The sequence below is a fragment of the Cyprinus carpio genome, chromosome B9 (assembly GCF_018340385.1).
Source record: "Cyprinus carpio isolate SPL01 chromosome B9, ASM1834038v1, whole genome shotgun sequence".
Classification (NCBI taxonomy): Eukaryota; Metazoa; Chordata; class Actinopteri; order Cypriniformes; family Cyprinidae; genus Cyprinus; species Cyprinus carpio.
In genome coordinates this window covers 1,998,094-2,020,147 of record NC_056605.1, presented here as the reverse complement: position 1 = coordinate 2,020,147, position 22,054 = coordinate 1,998,094, and the positions used below count along the sequence as shown (strand labels likewise).

The following is a 22,054-nucleotide window of genomic DNA, read 5'->3' as shown; positions in this document are numbered from 1 at the left end:
CGCTGCAGTAATCCCTGACAGCGCGTGTCTCAAAAACTGTTGCGCTTCAGTAAGCCCTGAAAGCGCCCGCAATACACCTCCGGTAAACCCCGCAAAGTGTACTTGCTACGCAGAATTATCTACACTGTCGGTAAACCCCTTCAGTGAACAACACATTTAATGCCGCAAATCGCCGTTCTCAAACACAGAGCGCGCGCTCATTCCTCACACACGGTTAAACCACCGTACCGCCCCAAATTCGTTCTCTTGCTGCAGTCAAGAAAAAATGAACGAAATGGGTCCGCAGATATAGCTCTTAGACTCGGCAGGTTTGCACAACAGAAGCCCATAAAGAGAATTAGATGAGCAACTCACCTCTCTTTATCTTGCCTTGCGATGCATCAAATATACTTCAAGGATCGATCAGTATCCCAGTGGTGCCTCCATTAACTGATGCAAAATTTAATCCAATTCAGACGGTCTAGGTGTAATAATATGTAAAATTTATTAAAAAGAATATAGAGAACAGAAACCACAAATCATAACTTGGAAATAAAGTTCTGGATAATAATAATAACAACCTTCAAATATAGAAAATGTAAATCCAATGTTAGTACCTTTTTTTAATAACAATCCATTTATGATGGATTGAACCCAACCAGTATTAATCAAAACATTAATACAATTGTAATTAAAACGTAAACAATTATTCTGTTCGAATCAAAAGTACCAAAATATTAATATTAAAATATTAAAGTATCAGAGTATCAAAGTATCTGAATTTCAAGGTATCTGAATTTGAATAAAAACCTGTAAGAGTTCTAAGTCTGAGTCTAAGAGTTGTCGAGTGAAGCCAAAGAAGAGGAAGTGAGCTGAAAAGATAGAGAGACCAGAGTCTCAGAAAGTCAAAAAAACCCTACTCTATTTTGCAGAGTCTATCTTATATACTGTTGTTCTAGACATAAGTCATCATCTGGCTATCACTAATAACACCTGACCCTTTAAAACTAGTCTAGTCAATGTCTCGATTTTGGACTTCTTCCTCTTTTAGATTCAAAGTATCATACTGATAATTCTAAGAAATATTGATACAAAAGAACAATACATACAGTTCAACTTCATATGCAAAACAGACTCAGCTGACTACTTAGTTAGAAATACTGTGAAATTACATATGAAATATACCATAAAGTTTACCAAAAACATTTTTGAATATAAAAATGAAACCTATTAATATATATATATATATGAGACATGAAATATTATTTTTTTAACTTTTGAAATGAAACTTATCATTATGAATAGAACACATTCTGAGTATGTGACTTCTCAGAATCTCTCAACAACACTTGGGTTTAATTTAAATACGTGGACTTCTTCTCAGAATCTCTATCACCATGTGGATTTCTTAGAATCTCCACACACCAGGTTTTGTTTTAATATGTATACATTTTTTACGATAATCTATCTTCAGGCTGTGTGCACCACGGACCTTATTTTAGGGATTTAACCAAAATCCCATTCAAAAAACCCATTGACTGGGAGGATGGATCCAGAAGTGCTAAAATGCTAACTCATTTCCGGGTTTTTGCCTACAAAGTGACATCATAGTTCCATTATCAATTAATTATTATATTAAATAACATATATCTTAGTGTCTTAATTGTTTAGATTTTTATAATGCATTAGCTTTTTGGTTCACGTTTAAAAATATGTAGCAAAAATTGCAGATGGGCTTACTGAAAAAGCAACTTTGTTCTCTGCCAGCAGGTTCCACTCAACTGCAGAAATACAGCTTTCCGTGCAGCGCTCAAGTCTATTCAGTGAAATCGTAGCCTTTTGAAGTGTAATCGTCATATTAATCCATACTGCAATTCTTGTCTTTCCGTCCCCAAAGACCTCTTATAATTTAGACGTTTTCATGGCCTTAAATGTAAACAATTTAACTGAAGACGTTTTAAGGACACGCTGAAACCCTAATATGAACATAGTTTAGTGCAATCATTTCTGTCATGCATTTGGCAAAAAGCTTTTGTTGCTATTAATTTTACCTTTGAAATTTGAGGCAAGTGCATATCTGCCATCCCCGTTGTTTGTGAACAGATGGGTATCCCCTTGAAATTGGTAAAAAGAGAACCTGTTTACCATCTTGACTGGAAAATACTGTTTTCATGGTCAGTTTTTAATTTATTATTTGCCAATGTTAGTGAATGTTCACATTAGAGTGCACCTTCTACTACACTTAAATTAATACGAGCAGCGGCTGTAAACTAGCGACCTCTCCTGGTTGGAGATAGTATTAACATCATAAACTAAAAGCAGTCTTTACGTGACTTTTACGTGACGTGGCTTTTCAAATATTTTAAAATTGATCATACGAGTCTAATATGATCCAGCGAGCCGTGCTAAAAGACACTGCGGGCCGCCAGTTGCCCATCCCTGTTTTAAAGTCTATTCTAGTTGAACAAACAGACAAGGAAGTCGGGTATTGCGACACAACAGGTTAGACCAGACTTGATCTAAATACCAGTCTTTACAATCTTTCAACAGACTACACAGATAAAATATCTTAAAATGTTCCATTTTATATATTCTTAAAAAATAATAATTATAATAATAATTAATTAATGTGGCAGTGCCATGGTACAGGTAAGGTGTCATATGGCAATAGTGTGAAAAATATAACACTTAATGATCATCCATGACCTCAGCATATTAAACTTCCATGGTATTTATTTATTTTTATTTTTTTCTAAAGACTATCTTAAATTGGCTTAGTAAAAAAAAACAAAAAAAAACAAAACATAAATGGGTAATTGTATTAGTTTCTTGATAAAATTAGAAAACTTGGAATATCATTTTTAAATAGATTAAATTATTCTGTGTAAATTATTGTAAGAAACGGTAGGCTAATACTTCCCACACTTAGTACTTCAAAGCAGACCTTTCGTTATAAGAAAACCATACTGTCATGCACAAAAAAAAAAAAAAAAAAAAAAAACAATAGTTGTTGCATCCAAATTATCGCTCTAAATACTGACACGTCGTCACATAGGCTAAGTGTGGATACGTGTAAAACAGGGCAGGTCAGATGTTCAAAACGACAGCAGGAACTGCGGATTTAAAGTAGGATGTCTAAAACCACTGGGTTTTAGAGGACATGAACGCAACTGTGTGTGCATGCTCAGAAGAATCACCGGAGAACTGTCGAGGTGAATCTTTCGGAATATCGAAACGAGTGCAGAAAACATTCATTTGAAAGGACAGGGGCAGCACGTGAGTGATGACAAACTTTGCGACGCCGATCTCAACAAGGAACTTTAACGCGACTATTTCAGAGCGTCATAATATGACTCTAATGTGCTCTAATATGAATATATTTTGTGTCTAATATGTCTTTGAGTGTAAAACCGCGGAAGTTTGCCAGGACAACAGAGTTTAGTTTAGGTCATACGGCAGAAATGTTGCCACGCAGTCGTTTTTGAGTTCGGGATGCCCTTCTGTGGTTACATTCACACACTCAGTGTTTGGCATTAACAGCATTCTGTAACGAGTTTTCTGCTCCCAAAGTGTCTTTTTACAGCAGTCGCGAGGGTAATGAACGTCGTCTCTCTAAGTCCAGGTAAACCACAATCAAATCCCGTTTTTATTATCGCGATAGCGTAAATAACGCTTGTAACCATAGCGACAGAGTGGTTTCATTTCAGTTCTGCCGGTCATTTCGTGCTACGTTCGCGGATTCTCTGATGTTGTTGAAAAGTCACATCTCTGTTTATAATTCGTTTCCGTCTTTTTAATATTCAGGTAGTCATATTAAAAAATGTGGATTCACTCTCTTTCAGAACCGAACTGAGCGTGAACTGAAAATACTTGAAAAGAATTCATAGTAACGTTACTAAAATGATGAAGTTTAGGAAGTATTTAAGGGGCAGGGGGAGGGTCTTGGCTTTTGTGTTTATCGCGTCTGTAATCTGGCTCCTTTTTGACATCGCAGCATTGCGGATATCAATTATTAATGATGTGAATCAGGATCTTAAAGAGAGAGAGATTGTACTAAAACAGGGAAGGAGGAAAGACGATGTAAAGGATGTGCTCGAACACCCCCTGCAAAAAGTAAACATAGACAAAAAGGAGTTTTTGAAAAACAGCAACAGGTTAGAAAGGAAAGTTGATAAGGTTTACAGAAAGAGGCCGATGGTGTGGCCAGAAAATCAAGCTGAGTTAAAACAAGACAAACATCTGAATCCAATGTCTATGGCTGACAAGTCTTTTGTGAAACAAAATGAGTTAATTAACCAAAGTAAAGTGAATATAATTGTGAACTCACTTGTTAGGGGAACAATTATTAGCATCCCTGAAAAAATAAACAAGACAAAAACTGTTATTAATGGCAAAGTGAAGAATATAACCACAAAGAAAAACAAAATAAAAGCTGTTTTTAATGAACAGACAGATGCAAATCTAGATGTCAAAGCACATTTACTTACTAAAGCACTGCCTGCTGTCCAGGAGAAAGTGCATCCTCCTGCGCTCAAAGAAAACAGTGTGAAAAAAGTACATCATATTAATGGCACAGTAGTGATGCCACACAATGAAGTACATGTAAATGCGGGTTTACAAAGGAACTTGAGCAATGAATTGCTGAAACCAGCAGAGGGTGATAAACCGAAGAACATTATTGAAAATTCAGAGAAACATGGCAGTACTTTCAACAAAACGAAACCAGATATTATTCAAATACCAAGTGAACTTAAGGCTCAGCACCCAACAGATGAGGCATTACGAGTACCGCAGCCTACAAGTGTGCGGGTGAGGAGGTCAGGAGGGCATCATAAAGTTATGGCCCTAGATGTGACAGACAGGCCCAGAGATCCCACAGCGGTGGGACAGTTTGGCCAGCCTGCAAGAGTTCCCAGAGATAAAGAACAGGAGAGTCGAAGACGCTGGAGTGAAGGATTTTTTAATGTATTCCTGAGTGAACAGATACCAATAGACAGAGCCATCCCGGACACCAGACCTCAAATGTGAGTTCGAACCATGGATTATTTTTGTTGCAGTCCTGCAGGTCATGACACATTTTCTGTTATGGCAAGATATGTGTAACACCTCCATATCCTTTGTTGTTTAGATGTTCAGAAAACATCGTTCATGATGACCTGCCCAATACCAGTGTGATCTTCTGTTTTGTGGACGAGGTTTGGTCCACTCTGCTGCGCTCGGTGCACAGTGTGCTCAACAGGTCTCCTCCACACCTGCTCAAAGAGATCATTCTGGTGGACGACTGCAGCACCAAAGGTTTGAGGGATTTGCTCACATTTTATTGAGATTGTTTAATCAAATGAGTTCATTGACAGGGTTTAATAGTTAAAAGCTTAAGACCTTTACACATAGTTTTAAAACTCAGTTTGGTTTATGCAAGTGAGCAGCACTAAATACAGAGGTAAGTATGGTCCAAAACAAGCTTATGTTTCACAGATATCCATAGAGTAGGTAGTTAATTCTTCAGTAAGGTACTCCTTTGCCCACTCAAAATCTTGAAAAGGAAAACTTTTTCAAACTGTACTTGCTTAATCTATGACAAAACATCACAAGTCCTAAAATAAAAATAAAAGCATGGATGTCATTATTCTTCAAGAAGATCTTGGGGGCTATGGAATTTACATTGAATGTATTATTGCATTGAAACACAGTTAAATGTGTTTGGAAGATCTGAGATGATCGAACACCTGAGAAGAGATGATGGCAACCCACCAGAAGACCTCAGATGATGCTTACCCTGGAAAAACATATAAAACTTCCAAATTTTGCTTAATTGAAAAGTTGAATCGCAATCGCAAAGTTTAATTGCAACATATAATCATTGCAGTTAATAGCGTTCACTGTCTGTTTGATTGTGTAATAAACTGCATGATTCTTACTGTACATTTATGCCCATAGTCACCACTAATAACATACTCCTAAATATAATGTAGAAACATAACATTTTCTGTAAAGCTGCTTTGCAAAAAGCACTATACTAATAAACTTGAATTGAATATATATATATATATATATATATATCTATATATATATATATATATATATATATATATATATATATATAATTTTTATTTTTTTTAATTAGTCAATTTGTGTAGTTGTTGGATCCGTAATTCATTGTTGTAAAAATAAATTGTACACCTAATGAATTGAAAATCTGGTGTTCAGAGTAGAAGTTCACAATGGAAGTTAAAAAGCCTGAACAGTCTTTTTTTAAGCATGTTTACTAATTACTAAAACTGTCATGAAATAAAGAAAAGTACCTCTAATTGAAGAAGACTTTTTGTTTCTCTATGACTAAATTTATTTCTGTTTCTATTGCAGACTACCTGAAGGAGCAGTTGGATGTGTATATGTCTCAGTTCCCTAAAGTACAAATCATCCGTCTGAAAGAGAGACAAGGCCTAATCAGAGCCAGAATTGCAGGGGCCGCCGCTGCTACTGGTACTGTACATTGACATTGGATTCAGTTCAGTGTAGTGGCAAAGTTTTAATCCATGGATTTGTACTTAATTTAAGGCAGCGGCTATTTATACAAAGTGAAAATAGCATATTTTCTTAGCGATAGATGCTATTTACACTAAGTGCAAATAGCTAATTTTCATTGAAAATAAATGCTTTTCTGATGTGGTTTGAAATTTGAAATTTGTTTTATATGCAGGTGAAGTGTTGACATTCCTGGACTCTCACGTTGAGTGTAACGTAGGTTGGCTGGAGCCACTGTTAGAAAGAGTTTACCTGGACCGCAGAAAAGTGGTCTGTCCTGTTATTGAGGTCATCAGTGATAAGGACATGGGGTAATGAAGTATATTCAGTCATGCAATTAAATAAATGTTGTGCTCCCCATTTTGTACATGGCACATTACCGTAGCACATATCCATGTCTCTATGAGACTTAATAGCCCTTTCCAGTGTATCATTCCTCCACTGCTGCACTGAACTGTTAAAATTCATCCACTAAAATGTATTCATTTATTTTTTTGTCTATGCAGTTACATGCTTGTTGATAACTTCCAAAGAGGCATTTTCAGATGGCCGCTGGTGTTTGGCTGGAGTGCACTACCAGAGGAATTTATTAGAAAGAACCAGATCAAGGATTCAGACCCTATCAGGTAACATCAACAAAATGGCATTTACAAAATATACAGTATATATTTTTAGAGGGTGTTACTGAATCAAATTATTTACTACAAAAGCTGCATCCACCCACTAGTAGCGACTTTGATGAGGTCGCTAGTGGGCGTTCTCAAATTGACAGCGAATCAGTTTGCTTGCCACTAAATACAAACATTCTGGGGGCAAAAGACTAAATATAATATAAATATAAATTTAATCCGTACATGAAAACAAAAATGAATGATGACGGCAAGGATTAGCCTCACCTCTTTCCGTCACTGCTGCGCTGAGAGGAGAACGATCACATGAGCGCTGTCTTCTTTCCTATTGGCTGTTGCTCCTGTAAGTCACCCTTCATTTGCATAAAGTTGAAAGTTTATGAACTTTGTCGTGTCGTTGGACATGTCCCATCCATTGCCAATGGCCGCTGTCCATTGAAATGAATGGGATTGCACCATTTTGTCATTGCGTGTCGCTTGTGTGTGAATGGGGCTAAACACAGTCATTCACAAGTCCTATTACATTCCTTTAAAATCTGTAAGTCTGCAGAAATAGTTGTTATTTTAACATCAGCTTTCCCCACAAAGGGCGGCAAATCATTTGTGCATTTCATTTATGCATTTTGCAGACGCTTTTATCCAAAGCAACAAACAGGCTAACATTTTTTTACCTAACACGTGTTCCCTTGGAATCGAACCCACAACCTTTTGCGTTCATCATTTTATTATTTCCCTGCTTGGCTTGTCTTTTTATTAAGCTAAAAGAAAACCATCAAATTCCTACATCTTTAGGGATCCAAGCACCAATCTTGGTAAGAAGTTTTGGTTTCACTTTATTTTGATAGAATTTTGATTAGCCGATATTAAGCAAACAGTCTACTAATACTCTAATGAGAGTTAGTTGATATGTAGGTGCAACGTTACTTATTGTCAACAGATTGTTCAAAAGGGACCATTGACAATAAGTGTTACCAATGTTTCTTCAATTTTATTTGAATAAACAAACAAACATAGCCATCCGCAGCCAATCAGAATTAATCACCTTATAACATCAAATCTGAATGACAGACCATCACAAAATTAGGCAGGTCAAAGAAAAAATGCTGAAAATTTACAGGCAATGCATGATATACATTAGATGAATTTCTTGTTCTTCATCAGAAAAAAGAAATTGGAGAAATTTAGCATTACATCACTTGCTCACCAGTGTATCCTTTTCAGTGAATGGGTGCCGTCAGCCCAAACAGCTGATAAAAGCACCATAATAATTGACATGACTCCAGTTTAGCTGTTAACATCTAGTGAAAACATGCAGGTTTGTGATAAATAAATGCATTAAGACATTTTTTAATAATTGCATCCATCTAAAATATGAGTATTCTATTCATAATATTGCTTTCTCCAGTGAAAAAGTTAGCTGGTCTGAATCGGGACAGAAATAGGCAAAGATCATGCACTGCTTACAAACAAAAACAGTCCAAACAAATACATTGGTGGATTTAAATGAGAGGACAACAGAGGAATGGACTTTTTCGCTGAAGGAAGCATTATTATTGATTATTGACTTGCCAGAAACAACGCTTTAAAGTTAAAATAGATTTTAAAATATTGATGTTTTTTTAACAAACACAGCTTTTCACTTCACAAGACATTACTTGATGGAATGGAGTCGTGTGGATTATTGTGATGTTTTTATCAGCTATTTGGACTCTCATTCTGATGGTGAGCAAGTGATGCAATGCTAAATTTCTCCAAATCGGTTCTGATGAAAAAACAAACTCATCTAAGTTTTGGATGGCCTAAAAATGCGTACATTTTTATCACATTTTCAGTTTTGGGGTGAATTATTGCTTAAAGGTATTTGGTTTAGGTGTGTGGAATTGGGTGAGAATCAACCACAAGGTTATTTTTTATGTATGTTTTTGCTAAAAGCTATGGATTTGTAATGGTTAAAATAAAAATCAGTCTTTCTTCCAATTCCATCAGTTTATCATGTTTATTTATTTACATGAAGAAAAAGGATATCCACTACTGGAGATGCCCCTGACAAAAAGTTGTCAAAACAGCTTTGATAACTTTGTAACACTTTACAAAAAGGTTCAGTAGTTAATGTTAATGAATGCATAACTAATATTAACAAACAATGAGCAATACATTTGTTACAGAATTTTTAAAATATTTGTTAACATTAATGAAATTACAGCTGTACACTGTTAGTTTGTTATCTCAGGTCTAATAATTAATATTATATAAATATACAACTTTGGATTTTAATAATGTATTAGTATATGTTGCAATTAATATGAACTGAGATTAGTATATTTTACAAGTATTTTTCATTGTTAGTTTATGTTAACTAATGCACCTAATTAATGTTAACAAATGGAACCTTATTATAAAATGTTAGCGATGTTGCAACCATATAGGCCGATATATGTGTGGGTGTTGCCACAAATCTTGTGAATCTTGTTGTGAATGCAATGTCCAAACTTCACAAATCTTATAACATTATTTTGTTTTTACGCGTAGACAACAGGACATTCTGAGTATACATTACATTTAATGAATTTGCTCTGAGAGTGACACGTTTTCAAAATATCAGTCATTTTTACCAATATTAGTGACATTAATGAAGACTGTAATACTTACGTTGTCCACCAGAGAGAGCCATAGGATTAGAATTACTTCTAGGTCTTATAGCTTCAAATCTGTGTAAATGGTTAAATATATATGATATATTCATGCTATTTTAATATAGTTTGATAGAGTTTAATATAGTCAGTTTACAAAAAAAAAGTGATCTTCAGAAAGCTTACAGATAATTACATTACATTCACTTTATATCCTAATGAAATTGTTTAAGATATATGAACATACTTGTCCAGTGACTTGGCTGAATATGTTGCTGTACAATTACATGAAAAGACAAACTGATTTGTCTGTTTTAATTTAATACAATAATACTTCCGTAAAGAGTCACTTTAAGAAAAGAGACCGGTATCATTGTATGAGCCGTTGGTGCTTGGAACCTGATAATTGCCGCTTGCAGATATATTTTTAATTGTATGATCATAAGTCATTTTGTGTAGATATTGTGCATTTTTTCTATTTGCTGTGAACAACTGATTCATATGAAAAGCTGAACAAACCAGGGCCGTAACCACCATAGACTTTGACATTGATCACACTAATTACAAAGGGCTAAATTGTCTTCCCCAACATTTGACATTTTTGCAATGATACACTGCGCTCCATTATGCAGTGCTCTGTTTGTTGTTAGGATGTCAAAAGGTTTAAAAGTTACATTTTTAGCCTGGTCTGGTCAGTGGACAACATTGTTCAAGACACGGTTATGGAATGGAACATTATTACTATCAAGAATATTATATATATAGTAGTTTCAGTGTACTTTTAGGTCTAATTATAGGTTATAATACATTTATGTTGTAATTTGTAATAAAATGTCTAAATCTAAACTGCAGGTAAAGGTGACAGTGTTTTTTTTTTTTTTTTTTTTTGTTTTTTTTTATTTTTTTTGCACAGGTGTCCTGTTATGGCAGGGGGTCTTTTCTCTATAGACAAAAGCTATTTCTATGAACTGGGGGCGTATGATCCAGGCCTGGATGTCTGGGGTGGGGAAAATATGGAAATCTCTTTTAAGGTAAATAACCCAAATGTTTATTTGCAGGGTTTGTATAAAACTGTACATTGTACTATGAATAAACATTTTAACTTTTCAAGTATACACAGTGTTAGGATGGTGTGTAAAAGTAAATAGGAGTCAAAAGCAGACCACTTTTAAGCTTCAGAAAATCAAGCTTACATACATTTAGGGCAAACGGCATAACATCTCACCTTTTTGTTAATAGTTTATGGACCTTAAATAAAAATTTCATTTGATATGAGTCCTTTCAAAAGTTTCAGCCATTCTGAAATAATTGTGTACAGTGGCAGCAGGTAATGTGTTATGTTTTTGCTGTAGATCTGGATGTGTGGAGGCGAGATTGAAATCATCCCCTGCTCACGTGTCGGCCACATCTTCCGTGGTGATAACCCTTACAAGTTCCCTAAAGATCGTGTGAAGACAGTTGAGAGAAACTTGGCCAGGGTTGCAGAGGTGTGGCTGGATGACTATAAAGAGCTGTTTTATGGCCATGGCTACCACCATCTGCTGGACAAAAGTGTGACTGATATAGGAAATCTGACAGAACAGATTGAGCTGAGAAAAAAACTCAAGTGTAAAAGCTTTAAATGGTACTTGGAGAATGTCTACCCAGACCTGAACGCCCCTCTGGTTAAAGCAGAAGGACTGGTAGGTAGAAAATAAATAAACTTTACACCACTATCACTTACACAACTAATTATTCTATGTTACTAATCTTACAATCATATATTTTTTTTTTTTCTTCAGATTTTCAATGTTGGAACCAGAAAATGTTTGGTGCTTCAAAATGACATTTTATTTTTTGATAAATGTGATCTCACAAATAAGGTAAATCCAAATCAGACATATAATTTACGTGGATATTCCATTCTGCTGTATAATCTTTCATCAAAAAAAAAAAAAAAACTGCATCATAAAAACTGTTTCTGTTTTCTCATGCCTCGCAGAGTCAACACTTCAGCTACACCTGGTTAAGGATGCTTCGACAGAACACTTCCTGTTTGGCTCCTCAGGAAAAACAGATTATCATGGAACCATGTGACAGCGCAAAGCCACATCTCCGCTGGATGCACAAGTCTGGTAAAGGTTTGGTAAGTACAGCACAAAATCTAATCTCTAGGGAGAGTAAAACTGATAAATTAATCAATAAATTGTGTGAATGGTGGGACAGGAAATATTAAATAATATCCCAATATGATTGTTCCAAATGTTTTAACAGAAATTAGATAACTTGCTTCTCTAATGGTTAATGTTAAGCTGAATTTAAATAAAGGACACTGAACTGACACTGTCAGCCCATGCATAAACTATTATTTGCTTTAAAAAAAAAAAAAAAATTCAAAATTGTTGAATAATTGTTTTTGTTAAAAGCTTAAAGTACTCATTTCCTTTTACGCTTATGGTCTTTGGGATCAATATGACCCCAAAATTGATAGAGTAATTGTAAAAAATATATCAATTTAGATTTAGTCATTTAGCAGACACTTTTATCCAAAGTGACTTACAAATGAGGACAAAGGAAGCAATCAAAATCAACAAAAGAGCAATGATATGCAAGTGCTATAACAAGTCTCAGTTATCTTAACGCAGTACACATAGCAAGTTCTTTTTTTTAATTATTATTGTACAATAAATAAAAATGAAACATAGAATTAAAAAGAATAGAGCAAGCTAGTTAGAGACCTTTTTTGCTTTTGTTAATTGTTTAATAAACAAAAATAAAACAGGTAGAAAAGCTAGTGTTTGGGTATTTTTTTTTTATTTATTTTTTTTTCTGGATTATTGAATTTCCTGAGCTGTTAAGCTCTAATCATCAAAATTAAAACCAAAAAAAAACTTTTGAAATGTTTTACATGTAATGAATCTAGAATATATTAAAGTTTCACTTTTTGAAATAAGTTACAAAAAAAGGCACTTTTTCATGATATTCTAATTTTTTGAGATGCACCAGTATATCGGTTTCTGCATTGGTTACTCATAAAATGTAGTCTGTTCTTTATTTAACTCACAATTATAAATAAACAATCTGACTAATTTTATAACACAAATAATTGTATTTACAATGAGTAGTGATTCACAGTGCAGGGTGGAGAAAGTAAGTGAAACCTTCCCTCTTTTTGCAGCACAACCTCCACAGTTACCTTTAGACCAGTTTTGGACCATTTCTCCCTACAAAGCTGTTTCATTTTATCAATATTGTCTTGATAGCACAGCCCTCTTTAGGTTATGCCGCAGCATCTAAATTGGCCTAAAACCAGTGCTCAGGAAAAATGCACATTCAGCCACTCTATATTTGGTATCACTTGTGTGATTTGGGTCCTTTCCATGTTGCATCACAAAGCCAGTGTTGCCAACTTAGCAATTTTGTTGCTAGATTTAGCAATTTTTCAAACTACCCTAGCAAATATTTTTTTTTTTTTTTTTTTTTTTTTTTTTCAAAAAGCACCTAGCAACAAATTAAGCTATTTTTTATAAAGTTTTTGACAACTTTTGTAAAGTGACTCAAATGATAAAAAAGGCACATATTTTTAACTAAATTACACAAAAAGAGGAAACCATTGAACAGCTAGCCAGCCAAGCAGCACATAATCCTGGAGAGAGCTGAAGAAAGATGCCTAGCAGTACAAACATCAAATGTGGATTAAGTAGCTAGTTCCAATTGGTCAATAATATATGCACATTTATGATACAGCATGTTATTAGCTTGTGTATATATAATTGTTGTTCAGTTAGGTACACTGTAAAAAAAAAAAAAAAAAAAAAAAAATATGTAGAAACACTGAAAAGGTAGTAGTCATTTTCTGCCAGGATGTTATCCATTAAGTTCTAACCCTGTAACCTTAAAACACAAAATACAATGTGGAATTTAAAACACAGGTCAAACACCTGTGAAAAATAAATATGAATTGTTCCTTCATATTAACAGTACATTGTATTCTATTTTTACAGACTTTTGTGTAGCATACTAACTACCAATACTCTCCTTAAAACTATAATTGTTCAGAATGTGCAATTTTACTAGTTAATAAGAAAATACATAAAATGTGTAACTGTTCAATAATTAAATGTTGTAAAAAATCGGATTATAAAGATGTTACTTGTGTTACTTTTACAAATTAAAATATTTCATATTATTTTTATGGACAAATAACACTTAAAAAAAAATATATTTTTCGCTGAGATTTGAGTAATCTCGTTATGTATTATACGTAAAAACGCTGTTTTGTGCAATGGTTATGCAATGACGTCATCACGCAATGACATCACAACATCATTTAGCAACTTTTAGCAACAAATCGATCTGCCTTTAGTAACTTCCTCTGAAAATTAGTTGGCAACACTGCACAAAGCCTCTCTGAAGCTCATTAACTCCTGACATTCTCCTGTAAAATTTATTGATACACTTTATAAGAGGGAGGTCCAAAGATGATCAGATACTGTCATAGTTCAGACAATGCTGAACCCACTTTCCGGCAGCGTTATTCCAGGTACCCACTGGGCAGCATGTAGGAACCATGTAGGAGTCTGGGTTCTGATGGGAGTATGGTTGCAAAGATTACATTTAAATTAGTTGATGGAAAAGATCCACCAGGAGTGGAGTGTGCATCTAAATTAGACTCAACATGGGAAGCCTCACCAGACCAGGACACGGAAAGGACTGACAGATTTATACTGTAGGTCTTCTTGATTCTGTGGGTGGTGATGCATGGCCATAACCCACTGGAGGATTGGTGTGGTAGCTTCAGTTTCCCTGCATCTCCCTGCTAGGCCCACCACATAATTGTTCAGACCCTTATGCAGCAAAGCAGTGTTAAACCATGATACTCCATCCACCATGCTTCACATTTGGGGGAGATGTTTTGGAATTGCAGGGTTGAGGGACTTTTTCCTCTAAACAAAACATTGTGCATTTTTGACAAAATGGTTAACTTTTGCCTCATCTACCAGTGAGATATTTTCCCAGAAGTGTTGTGGAACATCCATGTGGTCTTGGGCAAACATAGCAGCAACTTTTTGTCCCGAACATTCGTCACCGTCTTTCTGATAGTGGATACATAAAAAAAAAAAAAAAAAAAAAAAAATGTGTTCTGCATATTGTAGTTTTCAGTGGGTCTTTTGCTGTAGCAACAGTTCAGAATTTCTACATTTGTAGACATGGGGCCAGATTCACAAAACATTCTTAAGAAGAAATTTCTTCTTAACTGCCGTTTTCTTCTTAGTTTTTAACTTTAGAAAAAAGTTAAGAATATTTTGTATTCCCCAAAATCCATTTTAAGAATGTTCTATTATTTGACAAAACCTAAGAAGAATTCAAGTTCTTGAAAAGAATCTTCTTAAAAATCATTGTAAATAACTTCTTAAATAGTAATAAGTAATTTATTGGGTTATTTCAAATTAATTGTTATATTTAAGCATTACAGCAACAGCTACATATAATACATAGTAGGACTTGGGAAGTGCACGAGTTTTCTGAAGTGATCGATGACCGTTAATGTAAACATGATCATAATCATAATAATTAATCATAATCATGATTAGCCTATGTGTGACGCTACTTTTTGCTGACTTCAAAACTCAGTAGAAACTCTAAAACGAGTCAGATAGGGAGCTTTAATTGAACGCTTTTAATTTTAGTTTATAAATATGGCATAATCTTTGGGAGTATTCAGCGCATATGAACGCATTTGCTGTAGAAGCGCGGACACACATAACGGAAGCGTTCACTCAGAACACAGCACAACAATTAATGAAACATTATTGCTGCAGTTTTAGACAGGCTATTTTTAAAGTAACTGTTCAAAAACGCCGCATTAAAAACATGAACCTGAGCGCCAGTCAAACTCGTGACAGAAATACTGGCGTGCTTATTATGATTATTAGGGTAATATTTTATAAAGTCTATGGGTAATCTGCGGGAAGCGCAAAAAGACAATAGTGTGATTTTTATCAGTGCGTCATGTATTCATTCAGATAACGGCTGTTGTTTTCTTCTTAAGAAAAAAATTAAGATGTTCTGAAGAATATATTTGAGAACATATTAAGAATTTTTAAAGAATTGCACTTAAGAACATTCTTACGAACTTTGTGGAATGTATCTTTAGAAATTTCTTAATTTATTTCTTAAGATTTTCATGAATCCGGCCCCAGGTCTTTAGCAATGCTTTCCTATAGCCTTCCCGTCTTTGTGTATCTGCATTTTAAGCTATTTAGATCAAGGCATGATTCACACTAAATAAGAAGACCAGATTGTCAGTAGCCAGGCTTTGTGTTTCTTTATTTAAAGAGCAGTGCACCTGTGCAACTCATACTTCCAGTTTCATTAACTGACTAACTTGACTTAGCTTTTGGAGAAGTTTTACTACAAGTTTTACTTTAATACAGAGTATTACTTACTTTTTTCCAGCCTACTCTGTTATTGATCACTAAATGTCCCGGATAAAAATAAATAAAAAAATAAAAAATTGTGTTATTGGTTAATCAGGTTGTTTGTCTTTATCTGTGACTTAGATGAAAGTCAGACCACATTTTTTAATGAAAAATATGCTAAAATTTCAGCACTAATTACAAAAAATAAAAAATAATAATAATCACTTTATATTAGATGGCCTTAGCTACTATGTACTTACTATACATAAAAAAAAAACTAAAATGTACATATTGTGTTCCTATTATATTTACTGCTAGTGAGGTGTGATAAGGGTAAGGTTAGATATTTGGTGGTATGGGTTGGTTTAAAGGGATACTCCACCCCAAAATGAAAATTCTGTCATTAATCACTTACCCGTTGACGATCCAAACCCGTAAAAGCTTTGTTCTTCTTCGGCACACAATTTAAGATATTTTGGATGAAAACTGGGAGGCTTGTGACTGTCCCATAGACTGCCAAGTAAAATACACTGTCAAGGTCCAGAAAAGTATGAAAGACATCGTCAGAATAGTCCATCTGCCATCAGTGGTTCAACCGTAATGTTATGAAGCAACGACAATAATTTTTGTACACGAATAAAACAAAAATAATGACTTTATTCAACAATTCGTCTCCTCTGTGTCCCTCTGCGTCATCGTAACACCTTTTTGGAGAATATCTGCTGAACACAGACAGCTTACACTCTTCTGTGTCAGCCGAGCCATAAGGATACATTTTCAAGGTGTATGTACGCTTTGATTTGAACGAAAACCGCGTATCCGTGCAGCGCGGCTGACACAGAGCATACGCTGTACGATATTCTCCAAAATGGTGATGCAGAGAGACACAGAGGAGACCGATTGTTGAATAAAGTCGTTATTTTTGTTTTCTTTGTGTACAAAAAGTATTCTTGTCACTTCATAATGTTACGGTTGAACCACTGACTATTCTGACGATGCCTTTCATACTTTTCTGGACCTTGACAGTGTAATTTACTTTGCAGTCTATGGGACAGTCACAAGCCTCTTAGTTTTCATTCAAAATATCTTAAATTGTGTTCCGAAGACGAACGAAGCTTTTACGGGTTTGGAACAACATGGGGGTAAGTGATTAATAACAAAATGTTCATTTTGGGGTGGAGTATCCCTTTAAGGTTGGGTTAGCATGTAAGGGATGGGGCAAAAGTATAAATAAAAATATAATTACATAAATAAATTACAGATGTAATTACATGCAGGTATTTTTAAAATATAAGTACAATGTAAAAAAATATGTGCTGTATGTAAACAATAAATGCGTTGTATCAAATTATTAATTTAAATGTACATACTGTAGTAGTTAAGGCCACCTTATATAAAGTGAGACCAAAAAAATATTTTTGAAGTTTTAACAAACGTACCATAGTATATAATAATTAGCATGCCCTTAAAAGCCGTGTTACCCTTTATTACCACATAACAAAAATAATAAGGACATTTTATGAAGGAAATTCAATCACTTTCCACTAAAAGGCTTAGTTATTGACATATAAAATAGTGTTAGTATTGTAATCTATTGGCACTACACAGTGATACACACAGTACCATAGCTGTAGTGTTTCACAATGTTTCTGTGTTGTATTTTAACATTCAGCAACCAAGAGCTGTTTTGTAAGGTTTTATATGAAAAGTATGAGGTTCTCTTATAAATCAGATTGTGTGCAGTTGCACTCTTGATTTCATATATCAACGTAGGAACTTTGCTCAGTTTAAATGTGTAAACATTGTTTGACCAAAGTCTACCATCTGTGTCTATGTCTAGACGGAGCATGTGATGATGGAGGGTCATTCCCGACCCATTTGCCTGGAAGCTGGAGTTAAAGCTGACAGCATCTTCCTTAAGGACTGTGATACTGTCAATAATTTTCAGAAATGGCAGTTTACACACTACTATGCTGAGTGAGATGCTCCAGAATATCACTCACATATTGTCGATAACAACTTTCACCTCTGTGCATAGATTTCTAATTATATATATATATATATATATATATATATATATAATATATAATATATAATATATATATAGCATATGTGTGGTTTGATGAGAGTCCACTTAATGCACTTTGTGTAATACAGATATGGTTTTTGACATTCTGTATCATAAGGGTTTGAGGTTCACATCAGGGAATCAGGTCTTCTCTTTTGGTTAATACAGGTTATTTGTATTTTATGATTTCCTTGGGAAATACTGGTATGGATAGCAAATGATACACGGGGGATTTTCTACAACAAAAAAACATTTTGAAGTACCCTTATAATATTTTCACAATAAAGTTATTGTTGCTTGTAAACACAAGGATTTCATTTTTACATCTTGTTCAGGTCATTATGAAATGACCAACTTTACTATCATATTGTGACATATTTGCAAATGAAGAAACAATTTATATTGGATTGTTGAAAGTGAGTGATGCATACCTATAAGTGCCCCTATTGGCCAGACTACCCTATCCAATGGTGTGGCAGAAGGTTTCCTGTGAGTTCTGTGCTTTATGTGCACTACTATGAATAACACTTAAGTTGTTGCAGTTTAAGGTATTTAATTGTAATTAATAAATTACTTTCTGACTCTATTTTATCATGACCTTGAATTTGGTTTGGAACTCCATTTAATTATTGGTCATATGATAATTTATCTTGACACTTTTTAATTATGCAATTACCTTCACTTTAGATTATGCTCATTCATTCAGATTCCAATAAACCTCATCTGTGTATGTGGATCCCACGGTCACAAACTCACTAGTCTTGGTCATTAAACACAGATAATTGACTTATACTTCTGTTTGCAATGACCACTACAGGTCACAACTACTACTGTTTGCAAACTAGACCAATATATATATATATATATATATATATATATATTTTTTTTTTTTTTTTTTTTTTTTTATATATATATATATATATATATATATATAATTGATTCCCATATATACTGTATACATATATATATATATATATATATATATATTACACACACACTTATCTACAGTAGAAGAACATTACAATAATCAGAGTTAGACATCACCCTATTTAGATTGGTCGATGTTGTCCTAAATGGAAATTCCATTAGAACCTGGACATTCTAAGTTAACTAAGTTAGCTGAAGCTAGTACTGAAAACCCTGTATGTTCATTAATTGTGTGTGTACTGTATGTCTCTTAAAGGATCAGATATTACAACCTTACATAACAGAGTGGAGGCAGATCTGAATGTAACTGCTTAATTGCAGTGTGGCTTTGTGTAGGTCAGCAGGGATGAGTCATCACAGTAAGAACAAGTGGCATTACAGTTTTAAATGAATATTCTGAGTTTAAACAAGATTTTAAAATGGATGGGCTTACTTGTCTGCTTGATCCTATTCCATCTCATCTCCTTCAAGCCATTTCTGTGAGTGCAGTTGTACCTGCACTCACATCATTAACACATCCCTTCACACTGGTCTTTTTCCCTCAGCATATAAACAGGCTTGTATATAATCAGAACGGGTTCACTTCTCAAATGTCAGTTGTTCAGTCGCTATGCTCTAAACTGGATCTTCTTACAGGGGAGATGAGAGAACAAAAGAAAGTTGCAGAAAGATCACGATAGACAAGTAACCCCGATCAAGCAACAGGTAGTGGACTTACAGGATCGCAATAGGCATAGCAATCTAAGTCTGGTTGAATTGCCTGAAGGTTCCGAAAAGGACGACCCTATGGGCTTTTTGAAAAGATCGCTACCGATGTGGCTCCCATCTCTGATGGGTATAGAGATTGAAGTGGAACGAGTGCATCGTGTGTACACAAGGCTCTCCTCAGATCGTGCTAAACCATGGGTTTTCCTCTTTAAACTGTTGCGGTACACAAACAGGGAGCTCATTCTGCGGGCCGTCAGACTTCACACCCCAGTGAAAACATCCGACGGAGCAACGCTATCTTTCTTTCCAGATTTTTTTCTGGTCACCTCAAAAAGAAGCTCATTTGCGCCTGTTAGGAAAGAAATGAGAGAGGCTGGCATCCAGAATTTCCTTTTTTATCCTGTAACACTGAAGGTCATTCTCAATCAAGGCGAACCTAAAATGCTATATTCCCCAGAAGAAGCAAGAGTTTTTCTAAGATCCCATTCATCCAACAACTCTCAGTGAACTTCAGTTGGACATTTGCTGTCTAATCGGAGAAGAGATGCTCTAAATTAGTGATCCTCAAATCTGGCTTGCGAGATCCACTTTCCTGCAGAGTTTAGCTCTAACCCTATTCAAACACACCTGAGTTTGCTAATCAGTGTCTGCAGGATCTTTAGAAAATCACAGGTAGATTTGTTTGATTAGGGTTGGAGCTAAACTCTGCAGGAAAGTGGATCAGATTTGAGGATCACTGCTCTAAATGGTTAGGTGACTGTATCTTTCACTGTTCACTTTAATGTTCACTTCTCAATTCATAGTTAATAGAATACAGTATCACTTACCGATTATGGTGTTGTGTTCTTTTTCTCCAAAATGAATCGCATTTTTGAGGACCTAAACATGCTCAAAAAGTCATGAAACTTTGCACACGCGACAGACCTGGTGAAAATTTACATCCGATATAGGTTTCAGAAGAGGGTATGGCAAAATGGCTCAACAGCGCCACCTATTCTAAAAAAATCAGCAGCCCTCGAGCTATGTTTCACGTACTTGCACGAAAATTGCCACACATATGTAAAGCATCAGTACCTACAAAAAAGACTCTTGGAGCAATATCCGAAACCCAACAGGAAGTCGGTTATTTTTAATTTTCTGAGCAAATTTTGCATAATTTTTGTCATTTGCATGCGTTATATTTTAACGAACTCCTTCTAGAGATTTATTCAGATCAACACCAAATTTGGTATTCCTAATCTTAAGGCCTTTGCGATGTTAAATTGCAAAGATCTTGAGTTTTCGTTGAAGGGCGTGTTCGTGGCGGCCTGACGAATTTCAATGTTTCGCCATAAAAAATGAAGTTGCTATAACTCAGACATACAATGTCCAGTCTGCCACAAACTTTCACGTTTGATAAGACTCCTGACCTGAACATATCTACATCCCCATATTCAGTTATCGTTAAAGCGCCACATGCTGGCAACAGGAAGTGACATGTTTTACGCTGTAACGAACTACTCCTAGAAATTTTATGACACTTTATAATTTTTTTTTGGTCAGTCTAATCTAAAGGCCTTTGCGATGTTAAATTTTGAACATCTTGAGTTTTCATTAAAGGGTGTGTCCATGGAGCTGTGACAAAGTTCGATGTCTCGCCATGGGAATAGAAGTTGTTGTAACTCAGGCATAAGATATCTGATCTTCCCCAAACTTCACATGTTCAAAAAGAATCTTGGCCTGAACACATCTGAAGGTCAATATTCCACTAAAATCATAGCGCCACCTCCTGGCAACAGGAAATGGCTTGTTTTACACTAACTTAAACATGCATTGTCCAATCTGTACCAAACTTCAAATATTTGGAAAGAGTCATGGCCTGAAGATATCTAAAGGCCAATATTCAGTTATAATCATAGCGCCACCTATTGGCAATAGGACACCTCATGCTTTATACTAACTCAAACATTCCATGTTCAATCTGCACTAAATTTCATACGCTTGATAAAAGTGCTGGACTGAAGAAATCTACATACCAAAATCCAGTTATAGTCATAGCGCCACCAGCTGGCAGCAGGAAGATTATCACATATAAATGACTTTGCACAATTATTGCACAGATACTATTTAAACTGAACTGAGCTGCATGATGACATCACTGAATTCAATGATGAACTGCCTTTAACTGTCATTTTGCATTATTGACAC

General features: G+C 35.0%; 1 protein-coding gene across 1 annotated transcript; it reads left to right on the top strand.

The window, feature by feature from the left end:
* Positions 1–3,019: 3,019 nt before the first annotated feature.
* Positions 3,020–18,536, top strand: LOC109087407 (polypeptide N-acetylgalactosaminyltransferase 5). Its single transcript, XM_042730598.1, has 10 exons — positions 3,020–5,003; positions 5,108–5,274; positions 6,343–6,462; positions 6,680–6,815; positions 7,011–7,130; positions 10,677–10,794; positions 11,116–11,445; positions 11,545–11,625; positions 11,745–11,888; positions 18,005–18,536. The coding sequence occupies exons 1-10, from the start codon at positions 3,880–3,882 to the stop codon at positions 18,143–18,145; spliced, it is 2,481 nt and encodes an 826-aa protein (XP_042586532.1). The 5' UTR covers positions 3,020–3,879; the 3' UTR covers positions 18,146–18,536.
* Positions 18,537–22,054: the final 3,518 nt, after the last annotated feature.

Coding starts and splice junctions, on each gene's coding strand:
- LOC109087407 (XM_042730598.1), top strand. CDS start 3,880: ATGATGAAGTTTAGGAAGTATTTAAGGGGCAGGGGGAGGGTCTTGGCT. Junction 11,446..11,544: donor TGGTTAAAGCAGAAGGACTG/GTAGGTAGAAAA, acceptor TTTTTTCTTCAG/ATTTTCAATGTTGGAACCAG. Junction 11,889..18,004: donor ACAAGTCTGGTAAAGGTTTG/GTAAGTACAGCA, acceptor GTCTATGTCTAG/ACGGAGCATGTGATGATGGA.